The 12,367-nt window shown below is 39.4% G+C and overlaps 1 protein-coding gene across 1 annotated transcript; it reads right to left on the reverse strand.

Moving 5' to 3' along the window:
* Window positions 1–9,966: 9,966 nt before the first annotated feature.
* LOC101426250 (olfactory receptor 13A1-like) lies at window positions 9,967–10,914 on the reverse strand. The gene has a single exon (XM_004476705.1). It carries the CDS (start codon window positions 10,912–10,914, stop codon window positions 9,967–9,969), a length of 948 nt encoding a protein of 315 aa, XP_004476762.1.
* Between the last annotated feature and the right edge of the window lie 1,453 nt (window positions 10,915–12,367).

Consider the following 12,367-nt stretch of genomic DNA (forward strand, 5'->3'; position numbering starts at 1 on the left):
TGTAAACCATAATGTAAACTTTAGGCCATGGTTAGTAACAGTGTTTCAATATTTGTTCATCAATTGTAACAAATATACCGTACTCCCGTAGGATGTTCTTTGTAGGGGAGAATGTGAGAGGGTGAGGGGTGGGGTTTAAAATAAATCACCATGAAGCATATTTAGAGAGATTCTTTTCAAAAGCACCCTCCCACACGACAGATAAATTATTGAACCTAAAGTAAATTATGGTACAGCTTATCTATGAGGGAATTCAGATTAAATATGATTATTATGTAAAAGCCACCAATGGAAAGATGGAAAACATGCAATATCAGACAGGAAATTTCACCAAAAGATGAAAACTTTAATAACAAAATGGAAATACTAGAATATAATACAGAACACTGTTAATAGAGATGAAGAATCCCTTAATAGGTGAGGTGTATCATAGAATCATAGAGTTAACAAAAATAAGGAATGAATGACTCAATTGGAAGATATGTCCATAGCAATTATACAAACTGAAACAAATGGAGGAAAATAAAAAGAAGACAATAACAAATGGCTTAACACATCTACAATTGGAGAGAGAGGAGGGAGAGAGAGAGAGAGAGAGAGAGAGAAAGAGCCAACACATTTCACATACTTTGTTTTAGCAGTCCTCTGGCAAACAAATACAGGTGAACAAAAACAAGAATTATCAATGACTTTTCTATAGAAACCATAAAAACTGGAAGGCAATGGAGTGGCATATTTAAAGCACCAAAATAAATAGAAAATGTTAACCCAGAATTATTTAGTCAATGTTAATACCTTTTCAGAATGAGGAAGATTAGAAGTATGATTTCTGCAGTAGCGGTGTAAGGGCCACTGAAAATCCACCTCTCCAGAAAAAGAAGCGAGAATACTGTCAAAATCTATAAAAATTAACTTTTCTGGAACTCAGGAAAACAAAATTCAAGGACTTTTTATGCAAGAGTAATACTTATAATACAATCATAAGAAAATAGGATTTTCTTTATAGAAATCCATTCTATAGCCAAGAAAGGAAAGATAATAATGACTTAAATTCACTAAAGACAGTGAAGTTTGTTGTGCTTTAAATTGCTCTAATATCTTATACCCTTATACTGAAACTTTCCCAGAAATCTGATAACCTTGGAAACCAATAGCCTTGCAACTATGGAAATTGTGAATCCAGGGACCTAGCAGCCACTGGAGAGTGTAGAATGGGTATGGAACTTCTTAAAAGTATTAATACTATCCTCATAGAATTATCAGTCTTTTAACTGTCTGTCAGCTTGCTGAAGCTCTCACTTCCCATGGCTTGTCCTTATTTGGCTTATTTCAGAGTCATTCTATACAAAAAGCCCTGCTTGCAGGTCAATTTCTAGATTAACTATGGCAATTATTTAGCATCACACTAAGGTGATACAAGTTGAGGCTAACAACAGATGACCAATTTTTCTGAAAGGAAAAATGAGGGATAAGATATCTGTAGAGACTTTAGAAAACTTTGAAATATTCCTGACACTCTCATAGTCCACATGCATGTGCAGGGCTGTGCCACACCCAGAAAAGGCCTAAGAAAGCCCTAAGTTCTTACTTTGACTGGCCTTGAGGCTCTGCACAAGCAGGAAGTAAAGGCTAAGGCAGAGCTGTTTACTACCTGCCAGAATATTGCAACCATGCCCCAACATACACAGAGTCTCTTGGCAAAGCCTGGAAGACTTATTTGCTCAAAACATGTAAGGAAAATTATTTCCAATATTTGGTCAAACACTAAGTAACCCAGTCAAAGAATTCAATGGCTGCACAAAACAAAACATTAAGACATTATATAATTAATTCAGGAAAGTAACCAGACAAACAGAAACCTTATCATTCTTATTTGGCTATTTCTACAATGTAGAGAATAACAGAAACCCAGAATGATAGAAGACTGGACCTCTTTGGAGCTACTTGGGCTGGGGTTCTCCATGGTTTTCCTGAAATTCATCTCAATACAGGGTGCCTCCCCCAACTCAATTCTGGCCTAAGATTTCTTCTCTGGAATCCCTCACTGTAACTCCAAAATAGAATAAGAGTTATGTATGGCAGGGAAGGTTAGAGACCTTGAGAGATGAATAGTATGGGGTTTGTTGTTGTTTTCTACTTGATTTTGGAGTACTGAAAGTGAACTAATATCAACTGAAATGATGAATTCACACAACTCTGTGATTATACCAAATCCCATTGATTGTACACTTTAGAGAGACTGTATGGATTATGAAAACATTTCAGAAAAATTGGTAACAATGAAAAATTATTATGAAAAAACAAAATATCCAACAATAATGATTAGTTAGATAAATCACACCAAGCAGAATACCAAGCAGTTTTGACCAATGTTTTATAATAATGAGTGAAAAGGAATTATGTTAGTCATACATTTGTAAATAAGAAAGACAGGCAGAAAATGTTTATAAAAATCCTATTTTTATATATTGAAAAAATTTTCTATGTGTGGAAAGAAAACCCTGGAATAATAAATACCAAAATATTAAGATTTTATCTTTTAGTAGAGCAAATGAATATCGCTTCATTCAAAGAGGATCAAAGATCAGACTAATGTTATTTAGGTCTTAATTTACTGTAAAAAATTTATTAAAGAAGGAAAAAATGAGCAGTGTCTGTCTTTGCCCTTAGGGCTAAAGTTGTAATTTCAGTTTCTGGTTCATTATTATTAAAAGCAACCACTCCTAGGAAGGTGCAGCTCCTTACTATTAACACATGTAATTTTATTTCTAGTTTGGAATAAATAAAATTTCACATCAGACAAATATGTCTGAAAAGAACCAATCTGCAGCTCAATATTCAAAGTTAATTGTGGAAATTTTTTAAACTTTCTGACTAATTTCTCTGATATTCTCTGTGTGGTTTATCATTAATTAGTTGTGGTTAGCTTATGTCAGTTAAATCAATTAATTAATTAATTCATTCATTCATCAAAAATGTACTGAATATTTACCGTGTATTAAGAAGAGTGAATTCTAGCCCTTGAGAAGTTAAACTCAAATAGGAGAAATTGATACTTCCCTCCAACATTTATTATGAAAATTTTCAAACACACATGTCTTGAAAGATTCTACACTCCACTTAGATTTTACAATTAATATATGGCCATATTTGCTGTGTCACATATCCATTTCTGTCTGTGCATCAATCAATCAATGTGTTATTTTTCAGAAATTCAAGTAAGTTGTTCTTTTTTCTTGAAGTAAATTTGACATAATGCACAAATTTTTAAAGTGTGTCGTTGGATGAATTTTAATAAATGTATAAACCAGTGTAATCTAGATTTCTAACAAGTTGTATAACATCATCCTAACTCAAAATATTTCTGTTTCTTCCAAGTTATGCCCTGTCCAATTCTTCTCACCATTCCCCAAGGTAACCACTCTTCTGACTTTATTCCAGCATTCATTTCTTTTGCTTGTTCTTGAACTTCATATAAGTGGAACAATATAATATGTACTTTACATGTAAAACTTCATTCACACAACATAAAATTTTTGAGATTCAAAAAAAGAGATGAAGACAAGAATCTTAAATTTCAAAAATTTAACACCAGATATTCAAAATACATGAAATAAAAATAGTTAGAACTGCTTGGAGAAATAGAGAAATTGAAAATTATACTAGGATACTTCACTACCTCTTTGTCAATAATTGATGTATCAAGCAGGCAGGAAATTAGCAAGGATATAATAGACTTTAACAGCACAATCACCAATTTAAATTCATTGACATATACATAAAACCTCACCTAATTTCAGTAGAATATACATTTTTTTCAAGTGCACACACATCATTTACCAAGGAAGACCAAAACTTAGTCCAGAAAATAAGTCTTAAGTTTAAAAGAATATTCAAAGTATGCTCTCTGACAATAATGTAATAAAATTAGAAACCAACAATCTAGACCTATCTGGAAAATACTCCACTATTTGGAAATGAAATAACACATTTCTAAATAGCACAGGGGTCAAATAAGAAATTGAAAGGGAAATTAGTATGGTGAACACACACAAAAAATGAAATCATAATATATCAGAATGTATGAAATGCCACTGAAATAGAACTTAAGGGAACATTTATAGCATTATAGATTGATAGAAAAGAGAAAAGGAGGGGCCAGATCATGTGGCATTTCTAACTTAGTCCATAAGCAATAAGAAGCTACACAAATATACAGGGGAATAGCATAATTAGTTCTCAATGTTTAAACATCTAAAACATTTTTATATAACACCAAATGTTATATAAAACATTTTGTGTAACACCAAAAGGGACACCTACTCTCATCTATTGCTGGTAGGGTTGTAAAATGGTGCAACCATTTTGTGTGGAAAAAAGAGGACACTTTATGATTAAAACAAATATGTACATATCCGAAGACACAACAAATACTCTTCTAGTGATTAACCCAAGATAAACAAAAATATGTCTACAGAAGGCCTTGTACACAAATTTTCATATAAACTTTATTCACAATAGGTAAACATTAGAAACAATGCAAATGTTCATAATAGGTAAATGGATAAAGAAAATGCCATAAATCCATATGACAAGATATTAACCAAATCAAAAAAGTAACAAACTAATGATAGAAGCAACAAAATGAATGAAACTCAAAAATAACATGATAAGTGGAAAGAAACTCAACATATTCTATAATCACCTTTGTAGGAGGTTCTAAGCATGGAAATCTGATCTATGTTGGAAAAAGTAATAACAGAAATGATTTCATCAAGTTGTGGGCAGGGATTGATTAGAAAATGCCACTTTCTTATCTTCTATTTTATTTAGTTCTGCTCTGATCTTTGTTATTTCTTTCTTCTTACTTTCTTTGGGGTTAGTTTCTTGTTTTTTACTAATTTTCCTCCAATTGTGCAATTAGTTCTTCAATTTTAGCTCTTTCTTCTTTTTTGATGTATGAATTTATAGCTATAAATTTCCCTCTCAGTACTGCTTTTGCTGCATCCCATAAGTTTTGATATTGTTATCATTTTCTTTAGTTTCAAGGTTGTTATTCATTTCTTTTGAGATTTCCTCCTTGACCCACCATTTTTCTAAGAGTGTCTTGTTTAACTTCCATATTTTGGTGGCACATTTGTGCCTCTGGCCCTTGCAGATTTGCAGTTTCACTGCACTGTCGTCAGATAAATTATTTTGTATGATTTCAATCTTTCTGAATTCATTGAGCCTTTCTTCGTGGCCTAGCATATGGTCAATCTTGGAGAATGATCCTTGTGCACTTGAGAAGAATGTATATCCTGCTGTATTTGGGTGTAATATTCTATACATGTCTATTAGGTCCAGATCCTCTAATATATTGTTCAAATTCTTTGCTTCTTTATTTTTTTTAAGATTTATTTTTTATTTATTTCTCTCCTCTCCCCCCCTCACCCCAGTTGTCGGTTCTCTGTGTCCATTTGCTGCATATTCTTCTTTTGTCTGCTTCTGTTGTTGTCAGCGGCATAGGAATCTGTCTCTTTTTGTTGTGTCATCTTGCTGTGTCAGCTCTCCGTGTGCGGTGCCATTACCTGGGCAGGCTGAACTTTCTTTCACATTGAGTGGCTCTCCTTATGGGGTGCACTCCTTGCAACGAGGGCACCCCTGTGTGGCAGGGCACTCCTTGCATGCATCAGCACTGCACGAGGGCCAGCTCCATATGGGTCAAGGAGGCCCATGGTTTGAACTGCAGGCCTCCCAAGTGGTAGACAGGTGCCCTATCCAGTGAGCCAAGTCAGCTTCCCTCTTTGCTTCTTTATTGATTCTCTTTTGAGAGGTTCTGCTCTATCTGCACTATCAATGGTGATAGTGGTGTATTAAAGTCCCCTACTATAATTGTAGAGGAATCTGTTCCTTCCCTTAGTTTCTGTAGTTTTTCCCTCATGTATTTGGAAGTGCCCTTGTTAGGGGCATAAATGTTTATGATTGTTCTTTCTTCTTGAAACATGATCCCTTTCACTAATATGTAGTGTCCATCTTTGTCTCTCACAAGAGTTTTGCATGTAAAGTTTATTTTGTCCTATATTAATATAACTACTCCTGCCCTTTTTTGGTTATTGTGTGCTGTAAGATTGTTTTCCAGCCATTCACTTTCAATTTCCTTGAATCCCTGGGTCTAAGATGTGTTTCTTGTAGACAGAATATAGGTGGGTCATATTTCCTTATCCAATCTTCCAATCTGTGTCTTTTTTTTTTTATTATTCATTTTTTAAAAATATTACATTCAAAAAATATGAGGTCCCATTCAACCCCACCGCCCCCATCCCACCACTCCCCCCACAGCAACACTCTCTCCCATCATTATGACACATCCATTGCATTTGGTAAGTACATCTCTGGGCATCGCTGCACCTCATGGTCAATGGTCCACATCATAGCCCATACTCTCCCACGTTCCATCCAGTGGGCCCTGGGGGGATCTACAATGTCCCGTAATTGTCCGTGAAGCACCACCCAGGACAGCTCCAAGTCCCGAAAACGCCTCCACATCTCATCTCTTCCTCCTATTCCCCGCACCCAGCAGCCACCATGGCCACTTTTCCCACACCAATGCCACATTTTCTCTGTGGAGCTTGGATTGGTTGTGTCCACTGCACATCTATGTCAAGAGGGGGCTTAGATTCCACATGGATACTGGATGCAATCCTCCTGCTTTCAGTTGTAGGCACTCTAGGCTCCATGGTGTGGTGGTTGACATTCTTCAACTCCATGTTAGCTGAGTGGGGTAAGTCCAATAAATCAGAGTGTAGGAGTGGAAGTCTGTTGAGGTTCAGGGCCTGGCTATCATATTGTCAGTCCAGAGATTCAAATCCCCTAGATATATCTTAAACCCCAGCACCAACTACAATTCCAGTAAAGTAGCATGAAAGTCTTGTGAAAAGAGATCCCATCTGAGTCCAGTTCCATCATGCAGAAACACCAGCTCCAAAGAAGGGCCAACTGACATGGCAGTGAACCCCATCTGCCATGACCATAGAACCCATGTGTCTCTTTAGCCCTCAAAAGAACCAATACCTGGGGTTGTATCTACTGGTTCATTGGATGTACCCAGGCCAGCTAACTGGGAGGTGAAGATTGTCAACCACCACACCAGGGAATTAAGAGTGTCTACAACTGCAAGCAGAAGAATTGCATCCATCATCCATGTTGAATCAAAGCCTCCTCTTGATATAGAGGTGGAGTGGACATCACAATCCCAGGGCCCACAGAATGGAAGAATAAAATATGGATTAGAGTGGACTTACTGATATTCACTATAAAACTATTGTGACTAGTAATAGAAGAAATTGTAGTATTGATGTGGAGAAAGTTTTCACAGTATTTGCTGAGGGTAGGAAGAGGGAAGGATAGATGTGATGTGGGGGCATTTTTGTGACTTTGAGTTGTCCTAAATGATATTTCAGTGTCAGATGCTGGACTTTATATATCCTGCCATAACCCACTGAATGTGCTGGGGGAGAGTGTGAACTACATGGTAAACTATTATCCATGTGATGCAGCAGTGCTCCCAAATGTGTTCACCAAGTGTGATGAATGTGCCACATTGATAAGGGAGGTTGTTGGTGTGGGAGGAGTGGGGTGGGGAAGCTGGGGGGAATATGGGAACTTCTTATGATTTTTAATGTAACATTTTTGTGATGTATGTATCTTCAAAAATATAATTTACAAAAATAATGGGTGTGGGGTGCTGGGAGTGTGTTATATGGGAACTTCTTATATATATTTCCTGCCCCTTTCCCTTTCTCCTTCCCTGCCCCCCCAGTTGTCTGCTCTGTGTCCATTCACTGTGTGTTCTTCTGTGTCCACTTGTATGCTTGTCAGTGGCACTGGGAATCAATGTCTCTTTTTGTTGTGTCATCTTGCTGTGTCAGCTCTCCATGTGTGTGGCACCACTCCTGGGCAGGCTTTTTTTGCTCTGGGCAGCTCTCCTTACAGGGCACACTCCTTGCATGTGGGACTCACCTATGCATTGGACACCCCTGCGTGGCATGGCACTCTTTGCATGCATCAGCACTACACATGGCCATCTCATCACATGGGTCAGGATGCCCTGGGTTTGAACCCTGGACCTCCCATGTGGTAGGTGGACACTCTATCCATTGAGCCAAATCCACTTCCCTCATATTTTTTAATGTAACATTCTTTGTGATCTATTAACTTTAATTTTAAAAAAGTGTAAAAAATAAATAAAAGAAATACAAGGGGGAAAAAAGGAAAATGGTAGAAGGGAACCTTTTGAGATTAGGGTTATACACTATAACTTGATAAAAGTTTGGCTTACACAGCTGTTGCAGTTTTTGAACCTTAGAAAACATGAAGTCTTATTTGTGCATTTCAGTATTTGAAAATTTTACTTCAAAAGGAAATTTTAAATAAACAATAAACAAAAACTAATGATATGGAAGCTGAAATATTTAAGGTGAATCATAGTGATATTTGCAACTTGCTTTGAAATGCATAAAAGCAAGATGAACTGTTGGATGGATAAACTATAAACCAAATATAAGAACAAGTTAATGGTAGAATTTAGGTAATGGACACAAGTGTTCATTACAAAATTCTTTGAACTTTGCTATGTGCTTGAAACATACCTTTGTAAAATGTGAAGATTAAAATTTGGGGTACAGGGCAGAAAACAAATCTTAGGAGGTCAAGAACATACAGGAAGTCCAAGTGGAAGGTGTCAAGTCATCCACTAGGTACACTGGGGCATCTTCAGATGATTGTTAGAGAAGGGAAAATGTCAGACCTTAGAGAGGTACACTCAGTCCATGAGATCTGAGAATGCTTTGGATACAGCTAGTGAAGAGGACCAAAATTTTTTCAGTAGTTGTGACTTTTATAGTTAGATGGGATGAGGGAACAGAAGATCATGCATTTACAATTGAAAGAAATTCCCCAAATTTATAAATACTGTTGTATCTAGGAAGTTATACCAATGATTCTGGGGGTCTGAACTGTGATATAATTTGGGTCTTACTGCAAATATTAATGATAAATGCAGATGTGAGGAATGAATGCAGTTATCAAGGGAAGAAATGACTGTCTAGGCTTAAGCAGTGAAGAACACAAATATTTAGAGGCTAGAAACAGAGGATGAGACTAATAATAATTCATAATAATACTAATAAAATGACATTCAGAAGGATCTGAATGTATTAAAAACACTATTGAAGCTTTGTTCAAAACTAAGGATCTAAAAACAGCTCTTTCTTAAGAAGGCAAATCTTGTTAAAAGAATGATGGTGCCCTTTGTGAAAGGAAAAGAATACATAAATACACCTCCTTTCTGCAAGTCACTAAAATGGAAAGCTGGCTGACAGCTCTCTCATTCTTGTCATGGTGTCAAGGCTGTGACACATCATGGGCACAATGAGGAGGAGAGCATTTTGTCACTCAGGACAAGAGGAGCTGCACTGGAGAATCAGGGTCCAGGTGAGCTTCCTTAAAGTAGGACATTGAGAAACCCCATGTAAAAATGCCCCAAGCAGTGTGCTTAGTGGACCTTACTCTAGAACCTGAGACCCCACTCGGGAAAAGGAAGTGGCCAGTGGCACCAACGTGTAGGGTTAGAGCCTTGTTCCCTGGTGTAAATGTGTGGGTGAAAATATCAACAGACCCTGGAGGTAGAAGGCAGAGGGCATGAACTACAGGCATCTTGCTCTTCCTCCTGGCCACTTGCTCTCCCTGAGGTTGCCACCTCAATTCCTGCTTCCATGAAGGCCTGAAATCATCCACAGATAGCTACTTGGGAAGTTCATCTATTGTTGCCCATAGAAGGTTGGTCAATTCTGAAATGGGGAAGAAATTGTTTTTCAGTCTATTACATGAATTACATTTTCATCCTTACCACTTGAACCAGACTCCCTAAGTCATTTTTGAAATTAACTACTTAACATGCAGAGAAATTCAACTTGGCCATTTCCTTCATTTACTGAATGTGAGAAACACCCTCCTGAGGGCTACTTTCACATCCCTGTTACGCAGAGTGTAGATGAGCGGGTTGAGGTTGGGGCTCACTGCCATGTAAAGGATGGCAACCGCTTTGCCATTTTCCATGGAGGAGCCAGACCCTGGAAGGAGGTAGGTGTAGATGATTGTGGAATAGTATATGCAGACAACCATGAGGTGGGAGGAGCACGTGGAGAAAGCCCTGCGCTTGCCCTCGGATGAGCGGATGCGCAAGATGCTAGTGATGATGAAGATGTAGGACAACATGGTGAGCAAAAAGTTGACCACACCTAAGAAAACGTCTGCTATGATAGACATTAAATTGTTCACGTTTGTTGGGCTACAAGCAAGCATCAGCAGTGTGGGGATTTCACACAGGAAGTGATGGATCCGATTGGGGCCACAGAATGTTATCTGTGCCATCAGGCCAGTGTGGACAGAGGTGTTGACCCCACTGAGAAACCACACACTGCAGGCCATCAGGGCACAGAGGGGTCTGCTCATCAATGTGTGATAGTGCAAAGGATGGCAAATGGCCACATAGCGGTCATAGGACATGACAACAAGTAGCAGCAGCTCTGCCCCCAGAACCCACGTCATAAAGAAGAGCTGAGTCAAGCAGCCGCCATAGGAGATTGTGCTGCCGTTGAGAAGCAGGATCTCCAGCAACTTGGGGATAATGCTGGATGTGCAGCCAATGTCTATGATGGCAAGGTTGATGAGAAAGAAGTACATTGGGGTGTGTAGGGTGGGATTCAGGCAGATGGCCATGAGGATGAGGCTGTTCCCTGCAAGAGCAGTCAGGTAAAGGAAGAGGAAGAGAGCAAATAAGACAACCTGGAGACGGGGATTTTCTGAGAAGCCTTGAAGGATGAACTCTACCACGGCTGAATGGTTGCTTGCTGCCTTTGGCTGAGTGAACATATCCCAGAGGTCCAGGGGAGCAGGCAGAACCTGGCAGAGGGAGGCACAGGGGTGAGTTACAGTGCCCTATCTGAATGCAGGTCCCACTAAGGTTTTACAGGGTTCATTCTGATAATGTCTTGGCCCTAGAAAATGCATGGCTAAGATATTAATAGAGGTTTCTGCACTAAGGAGACAATCAGATGGCGAACTCTCCCCTCTGGATCCACACCTTACCTGTAACTCACTCTAACAATCAGATCCTCCTCCCCATAAAAGCTTCTCCTTCCTGTTAGTGGCTGGAGAAGCATCACTCAGGGGTTTATTTAGAAACTGCAATCTGTTCTCTCTGTAGTTCATTTTAATTGTGTATATTTCCTACATTATCCTGACATGTGGAAGTGAGTTAGTGATGGCTCATGGAGCTTGGAAGATGCACACACTCAGCTGGACAGGATGGTGGGCTCCAGTCCTCTGTACTTCCAAAGAGGAAAATTATCTTCACTCAGAATTGGGCAAAGCTTCATATGGTAAATCCCTTAAAGACTGGATGGAATTCTCACTCTTAGAAGGGACAACCTTGCAGAATAGATGAGACTAGGTGGGGAGTTTGGGTGCTCCAGAGTCCAGCACATAGGGGTGCAGATGAGCAAGTAGTCCAGGGCCCCAGAGATGTCCAACTCTTGGGGGCAGCCATGAGCCTAAGGACCTGTTAAAGCTTATCCATGTATTAACCTGGGTATGGTTCTTTGGCCAAAATCACAGCAACCACACTGAGCCTCACCCAGTCCACACTGCTCAAAAATTGGAGGTTTCTAGATGTGGGCAATCATGTCTCCTGTATGAGCAGCTGAATCTGGATCTTGCATGGGCCCAGGTTCTCCTAGGCTAAGCTGGGAGCTTGTCTGATCAGTAAGTATTAGGCTGTGCCAGAGGCTGGGGGTGCAGTGATTAAATGGGCAGAGGCAGCCTGAGCACAACCCGGGACCTTCTTCAAAGCACCTGCCCAGTCACAAGGCTTGTGAGACATGGACATGACTGACTTCTCTGGCATTACATCTCTGACTCCAGCCCCTCAATCAGGACAGGACTCAGCTCTTATGAGGAAACCCTCTTCCTTCAGCTTGATACAAAGAGCTCCCAACCATCCACCCCAAGGTGAACATTTCCCTCCCTCCCCTGATTTACTGCACTCCTCAAGCCCAGGCTGCCCAGGGAAGGAGTGTGCAATGACATGCCTAGAGCTTCCAGGTAGGTAAAGACTGCCTGAAAACAAGGAGCTGTCAACATGTGTACATCCTAACTAGGTGCTGGCCTCCCAAGTGTTCCATGAACAGACTGTTGCAGGTTTGCAGAAATGTGCAAAGGCCATGTACATAGTGGCAGAGGGCAGGAACAGTGCATTAGCATTTCTCTGACAGTGCCAACTGCTGGACTGTCCACTCCCCTCAGCCTCTTTGTCCCCCCACTCTAA

This window comes from Dasypus novemcinctus, chromosome 6 (genome assembly GCF_030445035.2).
Source record: "Dasypus novemcinctus isolate mDasNov1 chromosome 6, mDasNov1.1.hap2, whole genome shotgun sequence".
Lineage (NCBI taxonomy): Eukaryota > Metazoa > Chordata > Mammalia > Cingulata > Dasypodidae > Dasypus > Dasypus novemcinctus.

Coding starts and splice junctions, on each gene's coding strand:
- LOC101426250 (XM_004476705.1), bottom strand. CDS start 10,914: ATGTTCACTCAGCCAAAGGCAGCAAGCAACCATTCAGCCGTGGTAGAG.